Raw genomic sequence first — 20559 nt, 5'->3', positions numbered from 1 at the left:
GGTTCACGCCATTCTCCTGCCTCAGCCTCCCGAGTAACTGGGACTACAGGCGCCCGCCACCACGCCTGGCTAATTTTTTGTTTTTAGTAGAAACAGGGTTTCACTGTGTTAGCCAGGATGGTCTCGATCTCCTGACCTCATGATCTGCCCACCTCGGCCTCCCAAAGTGCTAGGATTACAGGCGTGAGCCACCACGCCTGGCCGGCTTCAGTATGTCTTACGACACATCCCCCAGTTGAAAAACATTGGTTTAAAGAAAACAAAAACAAAAACAAACCACCTAAGCACTGGAAGATGCCTCAAGTGTCAACACCACAGCTGTGTGCCCACGGCAGCCCACAGCCTAGATTCCCCAGCTGTGGCGGTCTTCCACTCCCTCGGCTCTTCCGAAAGCCACCAGGACCAGGACAAGAGAATGAGCAAAACAGGCCTCTGGACTGCCCGGGAGAAGCCAGACAAGCCGTGGGATGTACTCGCGGCGCAGGGGCCTCCAGGCACCATTTCCCCTTCTCTAGACAGACTAGCCCCAGGATTGGGAGTCCCCAGCGTCAGAAAGGAGTTATGGTCCCGCTGCTAGAGGCGGGCACCCTCCCAGCATTAAGAGGCCATGGGGTAAGCCCACTGCTAAGCACAAGGTTTCCAGCATGTTGTACCCATGTCTCGGAGAGCTGCCCCTGTGATTGTGCCCCATTTCGGCCGCTCCGCCAGACGCCTGAGAGGGTGACCCTCTTCCTACCACCCCCACCAGCAAGACTGTGCACAGAGCCTCCATTTCCTCAGCTATGGGGAAAAGGCAGACACTGGCATATAGGGAAAAACCAATAGCAATAGTGAGGAAAAGACAAAACAACTGGGCTGCTGATGCCAAAACAAATGATCCCCAATGAATCCTCTTTCTCCCTGAGAAAGGCAGGCGCAGTGGCTCACGCCTGTAATCCCAGCACTGTGGAAGGCCGAGACAAGTGGCTCACAAGGTCAGACGTTCGAGACCAGCCTGGCCAACATGGTGGAATCCCATCTCTACTAAAAATACAAAAATTAGCCAGGCGTAATGGTGCATGCCTGTAATCTCAGCTACTAGGGAGGCTGAGGCACAAGAATCACTTGAACCCGGGAGGCGGAGGTAGCAGTGAGCCGAGATCGTGCCACTGCACTCCAGCCTCGGCAACAGAGCAAGACTCCGTCTCAAAAAAAAAAAAAAAAAAAGTTGCCAACAAACAGAAACTCTGACAATCAAGACAAGGCTAAGGGCCGGGCGTGGTGGCTCACACCTGTAATCCGAGCACTTTGGGAGGCCAACGTGGGCGGATCACCTCAAGTCAGGAGTTCAAGACCAGCCTGACCAACATGGAGAAACCCAATCTCTACTAAAAATAAAAAATTAGCCACACGTGGTGGTACAGGCCTGTAATCCCAGCTACTCGGAAGGCTGGGGCAGGAGAATCGCTGCTTGAACCCAGGAGGAGGAGATTGCAATGAGCCAAGATCGCACCACTGCACTCCAGCCTGGGTGACCAGAGCGATATTCCATCTCACGGCTAAGGCATGTCCCTCTCCATCTCTTAGGAGAGGTTATGTCACCACATCTTTACCACAGCCACCAAATGATGTGACCATATACAGTCTTTGATGCATAAAAGAGACGGATTTTACACAACTGAAATTCACTTCTTGGGAGGCAAGGCAGGCAGACCACTTGAGCTTCGGAGTTCAAAACCAGCCCGTGCAACATGGTAAAATCCCATCTCTACAAAAATACAAAAATTAGCCAGACATGGTGGCACGCACCTATAGTCCCAGCTACTCAGAAGGCTAAGGTGGGAGGACTGCTTGAACCACGAAGTGGAGGTTGCGGTGAACTGAGATCATGCTACTGCAGTCCAGCCTAGGAAACAGAGCAAGACTGTCTCAAAAAAAAAAAATCCCCTTGAGATGAATGCTCTCCTCTCCCCAAGTCATGGGACAGCTATGATGTGCCTGCAAGGGCTGCTGGGAAGGTAAGAAGGGAGAAGTGCAGCACTCTCACAGGCAGGCGCCAGGGATCCCCACCCCCTGCCCATGCTTGTGGCTGTCCCAGGCTGGGCCGTCCTCCAGCCAGCCGCTGCGCACCTTTGGCATGGAACGTCCAGCCCCTCCGCCAGTACTCCTGAAGCTGGACCCGCTCCTGCTGTCCCAGGCTGCACACCTCACTGTAGAACTGTCGCTCGATGTGCACATAGGCCGCTGGGATGGCGCCGGCCACCCCCTTGGCCCCAAAGAAGCCATTCACCTCTGGTGAGGCCAGCAGGATCTGGTACTCAGCCCGAGTGCCCAAGACCAGGTCCATGTAGGCCTGGGTCAGGTTGAAGTAGCCAGTGGTGAGGTAGACCTTTGCCCCACGCTCCGCCTCAGTCAACAGGGTCTCAGTGACAATCTCATCGATTTGAATTTCGAAGGGCTTCATCTGAATCAGCGGATAAATCCAGGTGTCAGGGGCTGGTCTGCGATCCCCAGCAGCTGCTGCATCTTCCTGGGTCAAAAGAGAGTTGCTGTGGAAGGTCTGGGCATGCAGCATCTGCTGGCGGGTCCTGGCTGAATTGATCACATCCATGACCCTCTTATTGGCTGCCTTGCAGTACTCGGTCCGGTCACCTAGAGGAAGACATGAAAGAAGGGTGAAGGGAAGAGAAATGGAGGGTCTGGACTCTGCCCAGCTCAGGGGACAGGGCATGTGATAGGCAGGTGCAGATGCTACAACTGGATGTTCAATGAACACTCACTGAGTGGGCCCAGGACCCCAAGCCCAGAGCAACGCTCCTCTGGGGATACAGTCTGCCCAAGACAAGGGCCTGGTCCACAGTAGGCCACACTCAGGCAGAAGTGAAAGGCATGTCGACATATCATTCCAATTACAAACAAGCTCAAAACCAGGCAAGACAAACTGACAGGGAGAGAAATCAGGATAGTGGTTACCTTTGGGATAATTCCTTTTGGGGGGACATACAGGGGGCCTCCAGGAAGCAGGTCCACTAGAAACAGGTTCATGGCTGTATACCTGCGACTGGTGCTCGGGGTGCATGTTCTACTTCAATAAGGAAGCTCAGTCAAATAAAGACATGCAAGTATAACCAAAAAAGGAGCGTACGTATTCCACAGATGGGGTCACAGGGCAAGCCATCAGCTTGGATAAGCACATCACCATGTGGGAAGGCTTCCCACAGCAGTGACAGTGCCTGAGAGAGAGGAAGAACAGGCAGGCTCAGGCTCTGCATGGGGTGCCTTTTGTATTCGGACAAGACACTGGTGACAGGTGACCACGCAGACACTCTGAAGAGAAAGATGCTATTATCAGACAAGACAAAGCTAAAAATTAATGAGTTAAGCATCCAACTCAAGAAGACAGGGGAAAGAAACAACAGAATAAAACCAAGAATACAGTATAGAGAAGCAAAAAATAAAAATAAGAACAGGCCGGGCACAGTCGCTCACGCCTATAATCCCAGCACAGCACTTTCGGAGGCTGGAGCGGGCAGATCACCTGAGGCCAGGAGTTTGAGACCAGCCTGGCCAACATGGTGAAACCCTGCCTCTACCAAAAGTACAAACATTAGCCAGGTGTGGTGGTGTGTGCCTGTAACCCCAGCTACTCGGGCGGCTGAGGCTGGAGAATCACTTGAACCTTGGAGGCAGAGGTTGCAGTGAGCTGAGATCGTGCCACCACACTCCAGCCTGGGTGACGAGCAAAAAACCCCATCTCAAAAATATATACATACATATGTGTGTATATATATGTATATATATGAATAGAAATTACTAGAATGAAAATGATACAAAAATGGAGAATATCAACTGTCCAAAGTTGATTGTCTGATAAAGGATTGATAAAACAACAAGGCTTTGACAAGGCTGATCAGGGAAGTAAAACAGGGAAGGACGGCTGTCCCAGGTCATCCTTGCTGGCTTGCATGGTTTGAGCTGAGGGCAGGAACAGACACTCAGTGCCTTTCGGGGCTGGGCTACAGAACAAAGAGAAGGACCAGCCCATGCAGGAGTCTAGCCTGCTGATGCCAACACCCTCCAGGGGAGAAAGGAGTCACACTGCCGCATGCTGGACAGGGCTGCGGGAGGGAGGAGCGCCGGGGGCCCTGAGCACAGCCTGAGCCTCTCTGTGGACTCACTCTCCCAAGCACAGCTGGGCTCGAGTCTCCCCGCTCCTGCTCCGAGCGTGCTGGTTCTCATCCTGGCCTAAGTATGCCCTGTTTTCTCTCATATCTATGCCTGGCCCGTTACATCAGACCAGGGATCCACACACATTTTCTTTAAGGGTCAGATGGTAAATATTTTAGGCTTTCTGGGCCAAAAGGCAAAGCTGAGGATGCTAGGTAGGCACTCAGCAAGAGAGATACAGAGCTCCACAAGCTCTTTACAGATGAAATTCAAAATACAACAGTAGGAACTGAGCATGGCGGCAGGCAGAGCATCACACCATCACAGTCGGGGTCTGAGGCCCAGGGCTCCCCTGACACAAGGACAGGGCTTCCACCAGACGGCCCACTTAAATGCTTCCATTCTAGGTCCACAAGACGCGGAGAGCCCTTCTCCCAACAAGGTCCAAGTTCAGCCCCTCCTCCCCACGTGGAGAACACTGCTGCAGATCCAGCAGCAGCCCTGTAAAGGCCATGGGGCAGCCACAGCCACGGGAATCACAGGAATGCAAATGCCCCAGAACACTCGCGCCAGAACCTGCCTGGTTCCAGTGGGCAGAGCTGAGAGCTCTTCCACTTCACTTTCCAGGCAGGGGGCCACAGAGCTCAAGGGAGCTGGGAGCCACAGGCCCAGATGATAGGCTTGGGGAAATGGGCCCTAGGCGAACAGCCGCTGGCCTGGTTGCTTCCTGTGATGCAGGGCGGGCTCCTGGGTCACTCGCCCAGACACACGTGTTCATTGCTGAGTAGCTATTTGTTAACTGCATCTTGACCTGAGTTTGTCACCCCCCTGCTAGTTCACCTGAGACCTGGGTCACCAGGACACATTGCTGCATACCTTTGCCTGAGTCCTCCTCACCTGCGTCTTCCCTCCCTGTAGTGCAAACCTGAGTGACTCCGCCTCAAGGAGTAGGAGTCCCAAGCCCACGCTCCCACCTTCCTGGGCCGGCTCTCTCACCCACAGAGCATGATTGATGGTCAGTGAGTCACATCTGTCTGGCTTCAAGGACAAAAGCAGAATGAAGCCCTGCCACCCAAGTCCCCTATGCCTGTGGCAGGGCCACCCAGAGGTGTGCTCTCGCGGGCCCTCACTCCACCCCACCCACAGCCACAGAAGGGTGTCAGCAGCAGCCCCTACCTTTGTAAGGATGCACCATCCCATCCACCACCTGCACCGTGTCGTCCCCCTGCAGCTGCAGGGACACATCCCCCACCGCGTCCACCAGCTCCGTGAAGAAGTCGGCAATCTCCGCACAGTCCTGCAGGAACACGTAGCGGTCCTGGCGGTTGGTGAAGTAGGAGTCACTCAGGTTTGCACTACAGGGAGGGAAGACGCAGGTGAGGAGGACTCAGGCAAGGGTATGCAGCAGCGTGTCCTGGTGACCCAGGTCTCAGGTGAACTAGCAGGAGGGTGACAAACTCAGGTCAAGATGCAGTTAACAAATAGCTACTCAGCAATGAACATGTGCAAAAGACAAAGCCAGAGTCGATCCAAGGTGACACAGCAAAGTGACCCACAGGCTCCTCCTCTCAAGGAGCCAACCATCTAGCTGAGAAGAGGAGATGCAGACACAGAAAGTCAACTAACCACGCAGGGCTTTTTTTTTCCTTTTGAGACAATCTCATTCTGTCGCCCAGGCTGGAGTGCAGTGGCATGATCTTGGCTCCCTGCAGCCTCCGCCTCCCAGGTTCAAGTGATCCTCCTGCCTCAGCCTCCCAAGTAGCTGGGATTACAGGCGTGCGCCACCACACCCAGCTAATTTTTGTATTTTTAGTAGAGACGGGCTTCACCATGTTGTCCAGGATGGTCTTGAACTTCTAACGTCAGGTGATCCCTCTGCCTCAGCCTCCCAAAGTGTGGGATTACAGGCAGGAGCCACTGCGCCCAGCCCATGCAGGGCTATTTATCAGCGCCCATGTTTGTTTGTTTTCTCTGTCCCACTAAGTGACAGCTGCCACTGGTACAGTCCCAAAGCAAGGATGCAATCAAGGGCTTTCTCTCAGCACCAGCAACCCAATCCTGGCCCCACTGCCGAGGGGAGGGCCTGTGAAAGGGCCCATATTTATCAACCTAAGGACCTGGACTTCCAGGTCTGACTCTTGTTTATTTTTCTGGCTCTGTCTACCTGACAAAGTGACTCATCTTCTCTGATCTGTTTCCACATGTACACAGTGAGGAAAATACTACAGAGGGTCACTGAGGGTGGAAACAGACAACACACCTGAGTGGCCAGCACAGGCTAAGTGCCCAGTCAACAGTGGCTTCCAGTCAGCCCCTGGGGGCTTCTAGCCTTAGTGGCAGAGACAATGTCGGGGAGGTGCTGCGGGTGCACAGCAGCCAGACCTACAAGCAGGTTCTCCAAGGCTGAGGGGAACGGATTTCCCACTGTTCCTATTCCACTGCCCTCCAGTCTGCAGAGCAGGAGGGCAAAAGCACTGACGGTGGGAAGCACTCACCCGCTCAAGATGACACTGTTGTCGAAGAGGTACACCTTAATGTGCTGGAGGCCGATGGTCTCGTTAAAGCGCTCAGGGATGAGGAGCCGGAGCAGCCCACGGAGGTGCGGCGTGTGAAAGAGGGAGACTCGGACCTGCTCTGGGAACCTCTGCAGGAGCGGGAGCAGCATTGTGCGGGAGTTCTTCCGGCCTGAACACAGACAGAGAAAGCGGCAGCTGACTCACGACAGGAAGGTGTCCTGCCCCCAATGAGGAGCCACCTCCACGTGGCCTCGCCTTCACCTGTGCCGTCCACCTGAATCAGTCACACCAGCTGGGGCTACTCCTAGACAGAGGACTTCCAGGCCAACCTCTGTCCTGCATGCTGGCCACGTCTCAGGCCTGAAGTCCTCGGCATGGCAGACGCCTGCTCTTTTTGCCACACAGCACCCATTCACCCTTCTCCTGGTAACTGCACCCAACCTTCTCCTGGGGCACTACCCCACCCACTCGCAGCATTTCTGCTCTGGCTGAAGACGACCCTACCCACCTTGCCCCTCACCCCCAGCTCCATGGGGGAGCACGCAGGCCTGGGCTGGGCTACTTGGCACACTCCAAGCTCCCAGCTGGGCATGCCACCGTCAGGCCAGTCAGGAGCTTTGACTCGATTCTCATGGAACCAAACTCTTCCAAAGGACAAGGTGTCATGGGGAGACAAGCCTAAGCCACCAGGGGCCACCACACAGAGCCTGAGAAGGAAGCCAGCCCAAAGGAAACAGCTAGGGGATGAATCCTGGCGACACGGCCAAACCCCAAATCACAAGCCACCCAAAGCAGATCAGTCACAGGAGTCCAGAAAAAGTCTTTTTGCCTAAGGCAGTTTTTCAAGAGACAAAGTCTGGCTACGTTGCCCAGGCTGGACTCAAACTTCTGGCTCAAGGAATCCTCCTACCTCAGCCTCCCAGGCAGGTGGGACTACAGGGCATGCCACTACACTCAGCTCCTGCCTAAGCTCTTTTTAGTTGGGCTTTCAGTCACTTGCTGCAGAAAAAAATTCTAACTCACACAATCAGGCAGTCCTGGGCCAGCTTGGATGATCTTCAAATAGCCTTGTCTCTGCCTGGGGCCGAGGGGGTGACAGTAACTCCTCTTGGGACTGAGGATCTGACACAGGAAGCATGAGGGGCCAGGCTTGCATGCCACCTACCTCGTGAGCCCCGCGTGAAGTCTAAGAGAATGGAGACCTTGAGATTTGAAGGAAACTTTGCTTGGAGTGACTTTTCTAGAGTACTTTCCAGGCAGTCCACCTACCAAGAAAGAACACAGAAGAAGAGAAGATGAAGACCCAAAGAGGTGTGTGTACTTAAAGAAAAACAAATCGCCCCATCGGCTAGTGCCCTCATCATCTTCTCCAAAGATAGGTTTGTGCCATCAGCACTCAGACACCAACACCACAAAAGCTCTCTGTCTAAGAGCACCTTCATGATCATCAGAAGCAGCACTCAGGGGCCTGATCGGCCCAGGCCTCCAGGAATGGAAAGGGACCTGCAGGCAGAGGCGTGCTGCCTGACAGCCAGCCCATGCCACCCTGGAAACGCTACGACACCAGGTCTCACGTACATTTCAACACAGACAATCCTCATAGACACAACCAACAGTGCCCTCCTCGTAAAGAGTGCTTAGTAAATATTTGGCAAATGAATGAATCCAAGACATGGCCTGCCCACTGGCCACCCTCCGCAGTGCGGGCATTCCATTCTTCTCCCATGAGAACAGACAGGCTTCCAGGCTTGGAGTGGAGGGTATATCCTAAAAATAGAGAGAGGCGGCCGGGCGCAGTGCCTCAGGCCTGTAATCCCAGCACTTTGGGAGGCCAGGGCGGGCAGCTCACCTGAGGTCAAGAGTTTAAGACCAGCCTGACCAACATGGAGAAACCCCGTCGTCTCTACTAAAAATACAAAATTAGCCGGGGTGGTGGCGCATGCCTGTAATCCCAACTACTCGGGAGGCTGAGACAGGAGAATCGCTTCAACCCGGGAGGCGGAGGTTGCAGTGAGCCGAGATCGCACCATTGCACTCCAGCCTGGGCAATAAGAGCAAAACTCCATCTCAAAAAAAAAAAAAAGAGGGAGGCCTCCTTCCTAGGAGAGGCAGAAAGGGGAGGACAGCTCATGTGAACCCACTGCACCTCTCTCTCCACACTCCAATCCCTATAGCTCCCACCAGTGACTCTGAACAAGGACAGACCAAGAAACAGCACTAACTCTGGGCAATGGGCCCATCTGTTTCACTATACCGAGCAGAAAGCAATCCCAGGAGACCAAGAGAAAGCACTGATCTCATTCACAGACTCACTTCAGCTGAGCCTCAGATCCCGCCATGCACCAGAACCTGCGCTGGCCCCAACACTTCATATAAACCTGGTGACTGCTGGCTCCTTCCCACCCACCTATCTCACTGTAAGTGACAAGTGTGGCACAACAGCAAGTCCAAGGGAAACAAGGCTGGCCGCAGCCCTGGCACTTGACACCAGCCCTTGGCAGAAACAGCCAGCCAGCCCAACTTGCACTCAGGTCCGTTTGTCTAGGACAGGGTCAGAAAGCCTTTTGTGTAAACGGCCAGAGAGTAAATATTTGGAGCTTTACAGGCCAGATGGGCGCTGTCACAACTACCCATTCTGCCGCTGCAGCATGAAAGTGACCACAGACAATACACAAATGAATGAGCGTGGCTGTGTTCCAACAAAATTTTATTTACCAATACAGAAATTTAAAGTTTTCATAAGTCACAAAATTTTATTTTTTCTCTTCCCCAATTATTTGAAAATGTAAAAACCATTCTTTCTTAGCTCACAGGCTACACCGTAACAGGTGGCAGGCCACAGTCGGCCAAGCCCTGAACTGGCAGACAGAGCTGCCTGGGGCCCTGTGTGGGTAGGAGGACACTGCCAGTGAGGCCTAGAAGGCCCAGACCAGACCTCTCCACGCTCTCCTCACCAGACCCTCCCCCACGCTCTCCTCACCAGGCTCTCCTGACATGCCCATATCTGGGGCAACAAAAACAAGAGCTGGCTCTGACATGGAGGCCAAGGAAAGGCAGCTCCACACCACCTCCATGGCACAAAAAGCTGTGGCATGTTGGGGCCCATTCACTATTGCTGCCACGACCATCTCCCCACAAACCTTACCAGCTCCTGTTCCAAAGGACCTGTCCCCAGGTAGAGGGATGCCATCACGACCCGCCTCTTGGCTACTCTTATCTGCCCCTGAGAGAGGAGAAAAATTCAAAATTCAAATTCATCATTTTCACGGTTCACTAAGAAAACAGAACGCTTTGACCTGGGAGGCAAATCCCACTCCAAGCTGAACTATCCTATGTCTTCACCAATTAATATTTAAAGCAAGCTCGAAACGTGTATGGTAACCTCTCAAATAAGGTCCCACAATCCTAAATGAAAATACTCAGCCTGCAAAGTAAAGCTCAGTTTAGGCCAACTATAAAATGCAACACGGCCATTAAGAAGAATGAAGGAAGGCTGGGTGTAGTGGCTCACGCCTATTAATCCCAGCACTTCGGGAGGCCGAGGCAGGCAGATCACGTGAAGCCAGAAGTTCGAGACCAGCCTGGCCAACATGGCGAAACCCTGTCTCTACTAAAAACATAAAGATTAGCCAGGCCATGGTGGCGCATGCCTGTAATCCCAGCTACTTGGGAGGCTGAGGCAGAAGAATCACTTGAACCCAGGAGGCAGAGGTTGCAATGAGCTGTGATCACACCACCGCACTCCAGCCTGGGCAATGGAGCAAGATTCTGTCTCAAACCTGCCTTCTTTACCTTCTACCCATCTGCACAGTTTCCAATGTCCATACTGAGCACGAATCACTCTTGAAACGTAGACGGACAGGAATACAGACACATGAGCAGAACACACCAGTGCCCCAAGATGATACCCCACATCAGTCCTAACAGCCAGGGGCCTCTCCCTAGCAGCCCCACCCCAGAGAAGGAGGCAGGGGTACAAAGAATGGCAGTGCTACCATAGGTCAAACCTCCAAAAGATACACAGGAGACCCAGGTGAGAGGGAGGCAGCTTCACATCTACCTGCTTCCCTATCAGAAGGAACATCACAGCCCACCCTGCATCGTCAACACGGGAAGACAGGCAACTTGCCTAGACAGAAACATGAACAATCACTAGGAAAGCCTTCCGGACAAGGAAAAAACAAAGCAGCTTCCCAAGGTTGCTATTTCCTTTGTTTTGTTACCAATTAAAATAGATGTTTGTGGGGGTGATGATTATAAAGAAAGGGAAAAAATAAATAAGGCATAAGACAATTTAGTTCAGGCAACCAAAGCATATCTGACTGTTTACTACAGGACACCAGGCCCCACAGCGATAATGAAGGCACGGGGACCAGGCAGAAACCAGCACTGTCCTCCCTTCTCGCTGTGCACCCTGGGAAGAAACACGTGCTACTCGGTGTGACACAAACCAGGAGAATCTGCCCACGCTTCAGCCCAGACGGCAGGGAAAGGAGGCCCTGGCGTCTTCTCGGCCTGCTGAGGCAAGCCTCTCTGCCCCTTCCTGCTCTCTGCAGGCCCACCCTCCTCAGGCAGGGCCCAACCTCCTGGCCAGGGGATCACTATGTGGAGACAGTCAGTCATCCTCCCAGAGTTGATTAGGACAGAGAAAACTGCCTTTGAAAAACCTGTTTCTTCAGGCTGGGCACGGTGGCTAATGCCTGCAATCCCAGCACTTTGGGAGGCCAAGGTAGGCAGATCACCTGAGGTCGGGAGTTCGAGACCAGCCTGACCAACATGGAGAAACCCTGTCTCTACTAAAAATATAAAATTAGCCAGGCATGGTGGTGCACGCCTGTAATCCCAGCTACTAAGGAGGCTGAGGCAGGAGAATCACTTGAACCCAGGAGGCAGAGGTTGTGATGAGACGAGACCGTGCCATTGCACTCCAGCCTGGGCAATGAGCGAAACTCCGTCTTAAAGAAAAGAAAAGAAAAGAAAAACCTGTTTCTTCAAGCCAAGGAGAAAATCAAGTAGGAGCAAAGAGCCAACAGTTGCAGCATCATTCGGTACAAACAAGGATGCCCAAGACAGGTGAGCAGAGCAGGGAGGCAGGTGAGAGGGGAGAACAAAAGGACACACCTGTGTGCACACACAGAATGCATTCTGAATGAGCCAGCCAAGCTGTGTGTGGATCAACAAACAGAACAAAAGCGCAAAAGGAGAGAAAATGGGCAGGCACTCAAATGAGTGAGAGTTCATTTTCTGCACAAAGGTGAAAGGTGAGTCTCTACCTAGATTTCCTATTGTCTCTCAGCATTCTGCCTGCTTGCCTGGCCCCATCAGACCTTCATTCTTTTTTTTTTTTTTTTGAGACGGAGTCTCGCTCTGTTGGCCAGGCTGGAGTGCCATGGCGCGATCTTGGCTTACTGCAACCTCCACCTCCCGGGTTCAAGCGAATTCTCCTGCCTCAGCCTCCCGACTAGCTAGGACCACAGGTGTGTGCCACCCTTCTGTATTTTTGGTAGAGACAGGGTTTCACCATGTTGACGAGGCTGTTCTCGAACTCCTGACCTCACGTGATCCACCGGCCTCAGCCTCCCAAAGTGCTGGGATTACAGGCGTGAGCCACCGTGCCTGGCCTAGACCTTCATTCTAATATCATTGCTAATACAAACTCAGAGTTCATGCTGTTAAAAATTAGCGTTGAATTACTTCATTCCAATTAGCAGTTTAACCAGAATAACCAGACGTGGCATGTAAACCTGAGTAACATGTTGAAAGCTGAACCCCCCAAATGCAAAACTTACATCACTACCAGGAGAGGAAAGACACACACTTAAGACAGAGTCCCTAAAGAACCAAGACTACAAGCCTTAGACCCAGGATGTCTAGATTCCCAGTTACTTTGAAAGGCCTCTTCATGCATATCAAATCGCACCCACGAGTTTTTACTTCCTACTACATCTACCAAGATAACACTACTGTGTTTGGAGATGATTCCCGGGTTAAGGGTCCATCATACACAGACTAGATAAAGATGCCCTCCTCACCTGTCACCTTTAGCAAGGACATACCCATGTGGCCCACGGGTCCTCAGTCCTCACCAACCTCCCTTCTCGTGGTCCACAACTTCACCATGGAAGAAAAGGAATCAGTGCACCCATAAGAATCAAAGTCTAGGCCAGGCGCGGTGGCTCATGCCTGTAATCCCACCACTTTGGGAGGCCAAGGCGGGTGGATCACGAGGTCAGGAGATCGAGACCATCCTAGCTAACACGGTGAAACCCCGTCTTTACTAAAAATACAAAAAATTAGATGGGCGTGGTGGCGGGCGCCTGTAGTCCCAGCTACGCAGGAGGCTGAGGCAGGAGAATGGCATGAACCCGAGAAGCGGAGCTTGCAGTGAGCCGAGATTGAGCCACTGCACTCTAGCCTGGGCGACAGAGCGAGACTCCGTCTCAAAAAAAAAAAAAAAAAAAAAGAATCGAAGTCTAGGCCTGTGGCCGCACACGGTGGCCAGTACTTTGGGAGGCCGAGGCAGGAGGATCACTTGAGCCCAGTGGTTCAAGACCCATCTGGGTAACACAGTGAGACCCCTTCTCAAAAATAACAAAATAAGTAAATAAAAATAAGGTCTAGGTCCTTGTCCTCATTGTTGCCTTCTCAGAGCTTCTCCACCTGAGACACTGGCCCCACAGGCAAGTTTCTGACTGTGGTTCAGCTCAACCATCTATGAAGCTGAAACCTGACAGGTAAAACCCAGAAGGAATAAGCTTGAGCAGCTATCAAAAGTTTCTAGACTAGAAAGCACTCAGGACTCACCAACCTGATCCCCAAAAGCTCTAACTCAAACTTCTTTCCTTTAGATACCACTTACCTTCATGAGCTCAAAAAACTCTGCCGGGGAAGAAAGCACCCTGACATGAGAACTGGAGACTCCAAATTCTGGAACCAGGTTTCTGATCCACTGGAACCGGTGCACGCCTTCTGGACACAGGCAGCAAGGTGGGGAGGTGACCTGGGGAACAGCTGGGGACAGCAAGGGAGCCAATAACAGCCATGGTGACCTGGTTAAAGAAATATGCAACTGGGTCACACCTCAAATACTTCTGCAGAAGACCCCCTCAGTTACTGGGGGGGTGAAGAGGGGCTGGGAGATGGGTGTGTTGCTTGTGTTATGAATGTGAGATTTCCTAGAACATTTTAAAAAGTGAGCCCAACTCAAGCTCTGCTAAAGGATTTTTCCTTCAGCCCCCTTTCCTCTTATTCCTTGAAGAGCCTACTAACTGAGCAACTTGATAAGTGTCAATACCTATAGATAAATCCCAAACTTTAATTCCAAACAACTCAGGAACCAAATTTAGAGCAACCACAAGTAAACTCATAAAAGTTACCACATGGTTAGCTACCACACGGCAACCTTCTAATGAATCTACCTCAAAAATATTTGCCTGCAGCCACCACTAAAACACACCTAGCAGAAGGGTAAGTCTGGCAGAAGTCTGATGATTACAGCCCAGACGCCCCGCTTTATGACTCATGAGATAAACAAGATTTCTATTCAAGGAAGCACCCAGAAAAAGAAACTTTTCTCTTTAAAAATCCAACTTATGCCGAGCATGGTGGCTGAGGCCTATAATCCCAGCACTTTGGGAGGCCGAGGCAGGACGACTGCTTGAGTCCAGGAGCTTAGGACCAGCCTGAGCAATACAGCAGGACCCAGTGTCTACAAAAAATTGTTTAAAATTAGCTGGGCAGGCTGGGCGCACTGTGGCTCACACCTGTAATCCCAGCACTTTGGGAGGCCGAGGCAGGTAGATAACCTAAGGTCAGGTGTTCGAGACTAGCCTGACCAATATGGTGAAACCCCATCTCTACTAAAAATATAAAAATTAGCCGGGCGTGGCGGTATGTGACTGTAGTCCCAGCTACTTGGGAGGCTAAGGCAGGAGAACTGCTTGAACCAGGGAGGTGGAGGTTGCAGTGAGCCGAGATCGCACCACTGCACCCCAGCCCGGGTGACAGAACGAGACTCTGTCTCAAAAAAAAGTTACCTGGGCATGGTAGCACAAACCTGTAGTCCCAGCTACTCAAGAGGCTGAGGCAGGAGGATCTCCTGAGCCCAAGAGTTCAAGGCTGTTCTCCCAGCTATGATCATGCCATTGCATTCCAGCCTGGGTGGCACAGCGAGACCCTGTCTCAATCAATCAAAATCAGACTCGGAAAGAAAAGCTGGAGCAGGGAGAGACGGGAGAAAATGAGCTCCTCTCAAGAGTGATGATGAACTGTGGCCGGGCAAGGTGGCTCACGCCTGTAATCCCACCACTTTGGGAGGCCGAGGCGGGCAGATTACCTGAGGTCAGTAGTTCAAGATCAGCCTACCCAACATGGTGAAACCCCATCTCTACTAAAAATAAAAATACAAAAAAATTAGCCAGGCATGATGCAGACGCCTGTTATCCCAGCTACTCAGGAGCCTGGGGCAGGAGAATCGCTTAAACCTGGGAGGCGGAGGTTGCAGTGAGCTGAGATGGTGCCACTGCACTCCAGCTGGGCGACAGAGCGAGACTCCATCTCAAAGAAAAAAAAAAAAAGAGTGATGATGAGCCATACTCCTTCACCATCAGATACATCCTATTTGGTGGGGTCACACACCATCTCTGGCCAGTGTTAGCTCGACCACATAAAGCTGCACCCCGGTGGACTCCACACTCCACTGAGGCCAAGGCTGAAGGAGATGCATTTCTGCCCACAGAACTTCATTTCTGCCGCTCAATGACTAAAAACCTGCGGGAGACGGGGGTGGAGGGACTGCACACCCAGAGCCCCACACAAACCTGACCTACTATGAATCCTAGTCCTGCAAACAGCAGCAGGAAAATCCTCTTCAGTGTGTGACCTCAAGAGGAACGTGGGGGAGAGGATGCTCAAACATCCCAAGGCCTGAATGGCCACAAATTCCAGGAAGATGATTTCACTCCCTTGCTTCATGATAAAACCCTCAATCTTCCCAGGCTTCGTAAATGTCCCTACACAGACACCAGATGGCCCACAGCTGCGCTTCCCAGAAAGCCCACCGGTCTGTCACTGCCGATTCACTGCCAAGAAAACCTTAGTCAACAGCAGAAGGTGCTGGCTCTGTGGATCCTGGAAGTCTGCGACTGGCCGTGGCCACCCAGTGCAGAGGTGGGAAACAGCTGTTCTCCCCCACTGTCTCTAGAGGGGGTGATGACACTCACAGGCATCAGCTTGCATATGAAGGGCCTAGATGTGTAACGCAGGGCTCGCTGCCTGGGTTTCCCAAATCCTGGGCCACCCTCCTGCAAAGCTCAAGAGAGGAGAGCGAAGGACCCTTCAGTGCAGCAGAAACCACCGGACAATGGGAAAGGTGCACAGCGATCCATCAACCCGAGGCCCTAAGGGGCTAGAGTCTCCTATTCACTAATGAAACATGGTCTGTGGGGTGGGCGGGGGAACAGGCAACAGCAGCAGAAAATCGATGTCTCCCCTGCCTCACAGTACTTCTGCCATCTCTCAGACCATCCAAAAATCAGGTGCCAGCTGTACTGCTCCAGGTCATGTGGTCAGTCCACACACAGCCTTCAAAGAAGCTGAGAGCCGCAGCACAGCACGGTGGCTCATGCCTACAATCCTAGCACTTTGGGAGGCCAAGGCGGGCAGAAAACTTGAGGTCAGGAGTTCAAAACCAGCCTGGCCAATATGGTGAAACCCCGTCTCTACTAAAAACACAAAAAAATTAGTTGGGTGTGGTGGCACATGCCTGTAATCCCAGCTACTTGGGAGCCTGAAGCAGGAGAATTGCTTGAACCCAGGAGGCGGAGGTTGCAGTGAGCCAAGATCGCACCACTGCATGCCAGCCTGAGTGACAGAGACTTCGTCTCAAAGAAAAAAAAAGGGGCCGGGCGCGGTGGCTCACGCCTATAATTCCAGTACTTTGGGAGGCCGAGGCAAGTGGATCACCTGAGGTCAGGAGTCCAAGACCAGCCTGACCAACACGGTGAAACCCCACCTCTACTAAAAATACAAAAATTGGGCCCGGCGTGGTGGCTCATGCTTGTAATCTCAGCACTTTGGGAGGCCAAGGCGGGCGGATCATGAGGTTAGGAGTTCGAGAACAGCCTGGCCAATATGGTGAAACCCTGTCTCTCTAAAAATACAAAAATCAGCCGGGCATGGTGGCGCACACACCTGTAGTCCCAGCTACTCAGGAGGCTGAGGCAGAAGAATTACTCAAACTGGGAGGCGGAGGTTGCAGTGAGCTGAGATCCCACCGCTGCACTCCAGCCTGGGCAACAGAGCGATACTCCATCTAATTTTTGGCTGAGGCAGAACTGCTTGAACCTGGGCGCCAGAGGTTGCAGTGAGCCAAGATTACACCATTGCACTCCAACCTGAGTGAGAGAGGAAGACCCTGTCCCCCCGCAAAAAAAAAAAAAAAAAAAAAAAAGGAAGAAGAGGAAACACTCCTTGGCACATAGCAACCCAGGAGAGGGCAAGTTCAACTTAACCCCCAACAAAGCCATCAGGTGAGCACACATGACATACCATGGAGGGTACAAATGAAGAACCAGGCAGTCTCTGCCTCCCACAACCTTGGTAGCCTCACAGACTTACATACCTGACCCAGGCAGTCTCTGCCTCCCACAACCTTGGTAGCCTCACAGACTTACATACCTGACATCATCTAAGAACACAAGAAAAGATGCTAAAATTAAATCAATGTCCAAATAGACAGTGCATGTGCTTCAAGGCATCAAAAAGGGGAGCTGGTGATGCCTGGGCTACTGGGAAGGGTCTGCAGCATTCTCCCCCAGTGGCCTCAAAAAGCTGGTAGGATTCAAACAAGGAACTCAGAGGGGAGGATGTTTCAGGCAGGAAGTGTGAAGGGACGTAAGCAGAAGAAACTGGGCTGGGTGCAGTGGCTCACACTTGTAATCCCAGCACTCTGGAGTCTAAGGCAGGACAATCGCTTGACACCAGGAGCTCCGGACCAGCCTAGGCAACACAGCAAGACCCTGTCTCTACAAAAAATTTAAAAAAAAAAATTAGCCAGGTGTGGAGGCACGTGCCTGTAGTCCCAGCTACTCAGGAGGCTGAGGTGGGACAATCGCGTGACCCTAGAGGTCAAGTGCAGAAAGAAATAAACAGGAACAAGACCACTTTCAGCAGAAAAACCCAAGAGGGCCTCAATAGTCCAGAGAAAACACACATACACAGAGCCTACACAGGTGTCAGGGTTCACCTATCACCTCCGTCCTACCTGCAGAGACCCACTTTGGCAGGTACAGGGCTGATGAGCCCAGAGCCTCTGGGGTTATCCTAGGCAGGTCTCCTCCTTACCAGGCAGCTCTCACTGGGAATGTTCCACCAGGGCCTCAGGCCAAGAGTTCTTGAAGGCTTTTTTATGTTGGCTTCCTGTTTAATCTGTGTACTGACAGGTTTATTTTTGTTAGAGAGGAAAAGGAGCTGAAAGCCAACTACGTTTCATGGATACATTATGGAGGAGACTTAACCTTCAAGTGGCAATTTTAAATACCCAAAACAGGAAGGTGCATAAAAAAGGAGCCGAGTGTTTTACACAGGTCGCCACAATGACAACATACGCCAAGGAGACCACATCTGGACTGGTGTCACTCAAAAAAACTGAATGGCCAGGCATGGTAGCATGTGCCTATAATCCCAGTGCTTTAGGAGGCCGAGGCAGGAGGATGACTTGAGGCCAGGAGATCGAGACCAACTTGGGCAACATAGAGAAACCCCCTCTCTAGAAAAATTAAAAGTTAGCCAGGCATTGTGGCGTGCACCTGTAGTCCCAGCTACTAAGGAGGCTGAGGCAGGAAGACTGCTTAAACCCAGGCGTTCGAAGCTGCAGTGAGTCAAGATTGTGCCACTGCACCCCAGCCTGGGCGACAGAGTGAGACTCCACCTCAAAAAAAAAAAAAAAAAAGGCTGGGCGCGATGGCTCACACCTGTAATCCCAACACTTCGGGAGGCCAAGGCGGGCATATCACCTGAGGTCGGGAATTCAAGACCAGCCTGACCAACATGGAGAAACCCCGTCTCTACTAAAAATACAAAAGTAGCTGCTCCTGGTGGTACATGCCTGTAATCCCAGCTACTCGGGAGGCTGAGGCAGGAGAATCACTTCAACCCGGGAGGCGGAGGTTGCAGTGAGCCCAGATCGCACCACTGTGCACCAGCCTGGGCAACAAGAGGAAAAACTCCGCCTCAAAAAAAAAAAAGGCTGGGCACAGTGGCTCTCACCTGTAATCCCAAATTTTGGGAGGCCTGCGCAGTCACATCACCTGAGGTCAGGAGATCGAGACCAGCCTGGCCAACATGGCAAAACCCCATCTCTACTAAAAATACAAAAATTAGCTGGGCATGGTGGTGCACACCTATAGTCCCAGCTACTCAGGAGGCTGAGTCAGGAGAATCGGTTGAACCTGGAAGGTGGAGGTTGCAGAGGTCACACCACTGCACTCCAGGCTGAGTGACGGAGAGAGACTCTGTCTCAAAAAATAATAATAATAATAATAATCTAACTGCTGCACATCGGCCAGGACAGAAGGAGCCAGTTCCTGCTCTGAAACTATACTGCTCGGTGCTCAGGGACCTATTTTTTTCTTTCACATTAGACAGAACCCCATGGGGGTCAGTTCCTGGCTTTCCACAATGTAACTCCTGGGAATTTGCTCAGAAAAGGTTTATCCCCGTGCTAGAGCAGCCCCCACTGCATAGTAATCCCAGCCTCCAGGGGCTGACCACCTACACAAGCAACTCCCCCATCCCAGGGAGGCTTACTTACCAAGAAAGCACATGGCCCAACCCCAAAGCCCCAAGAGACGTGAGGAAGCAGAGGCTGTGGTTATTTTACCAAAAAAGCCTAGTTACATGTCACATTCACCATTTAGAGAACTAAACCAGTACACACACAATTTCCACATCAAGACCTGGGCTCCCCTGAATCATCTCTTTCTAGACACCATCTAGCGCCCAGTTCTAGTTATGGGAAGGAGGAAGTGGTGGGGGCTGGGGAGTCAGATAATAAGCTTCTGCCACCCTTGCCTCTCTGAAGGCCACTCCTTTACCCTGGAATATTGGAGAAGTTTAGAGAATAGGACCAGGGCAAGAGCCACTGATACCCCCTAGCACCAGTGCCCCAGCATTCAAAATCAAACCAGCCGTACTACATCACCACACCAACCTCAGCAACAGCCAAAACAAATGACAGACAATGCAAAACAATCCTCAGCCTGCCATTCTAAAGGTGAAATGAGACCAGCATCTTCTCAGAGGACCAGCCCGTGGCCCGGCTCCAGCCACCACCCCAGGAAGCCTGACTCCGGAGAAAGGTTCAGTCCACCTGATTTAAGGCTTCCTGTGGAATCTGCAGGCAAATTCCCTGAACTGAGGAGTGGGCTGGGCCTAAGTGCTGAGGACCCCAGACGGAGACAGGTCCTCTCTACCGAGAGAGGGCCAAAGAAGGCAGCAGGGTGCCTTGGGGAGGGGAGGAAAGTTTCTTCCCATCATCTTGAGGAAGACCCACATCTGAACCGCTCTGACGAAGCGGTGAGCCAGGACTGCGGCCACCACCAAGCAAGGAGAGGGAAGCCTGCTTAGCCACCCAGGCAGCCCCAGGCAGGACAACGCGCCCTGCACACACTTGCCCCCATGAGAGGCCTCAGTGGGAACTGAGCTCACAATAATCAGCCAAACTGAAACAGTGAGAGCAGGAAGCAGCTGAGAAGCTATGGAACACACCTGTTTACAAAAGAAACCTGGGGGCTGGGCGCAGTGGCTCACGGCTGTAATCCCAGCACTTTCAGAGGCCGAGCAGGCAGATCATGAGGTCAGGAGTTCAAGACCAGCCTGGCCAACACAGTGAAACCCC

At 52.2% G+C, this 20559-nt stretch overlaps 1 protein-coding gene and 1 non-coding gene across 13 annotated transcripts in view; both read right to left on the bottom strand.

The window, feature by feature from the left end:
• PGS1 (phosphatidylglycerophosphate synthase 1) overlaps positions 1-20559 on the bottom strand; it is a 48306-nt gene that overhangs the window by 20704 nt on the left and 7043 nt on the right. For 7 of the 12 annotated variants that reach the window (XR_008514929.2, XM_054535185.2, XM_054535183.2 and 4 more), the window contains exons 2-8: positions 13522-13711; positions 10723-10791; positions 9808-9885; positions 7828-7927; positions 6642-6831; positions 5323-5501; positions 2110-2631 (exon numbers count right to left, since the gene is read on the bottom strand). Coding sequence is in view for 11 of the 12 variants with exons in the window: in XM_054535185.2 (XP_054391160.1) it covers positions 2110-2631; positions 5323-5501; positions 6642-6831; positions 7828-7927; positions 9808-9885; positions 10723-10791; positions 13522-13711 (1328 nt within the window). In the remaining variant the exon portion in view is untranslated. 12 annotated transcript variants of the gene reach the window in all.
• Positions 6116-6244, bottom strand: LOC112129796 (small nucleolar RNA SNORA30/SNORA37 family). The gene has a single exon (XR_002912149.1). It is a non-coding gene; the product is annotated as a small nucleolar RNA SNORA30/SNORA37 family (small nucleolar RNA).

The sequence above is a fragment of the Pongo abelii genome, chromosome 19 (genome assembly GCF_028885655.2).
Source record: "Pongo abelii isolate AG06213 chromosome 19, NHGRI_mPonAbe1-v2.0_pri, whole genome shotgun sequence".
Classification (NCBI taxonomy): Eukaryota; Metazoa; Chordata; class Mammalia; order Primates; family Hominidae; genus Pongo; species Pongo abelii.
This window is presented reverse-complemented; position numbering and strand designations above follow the sequence as displayed.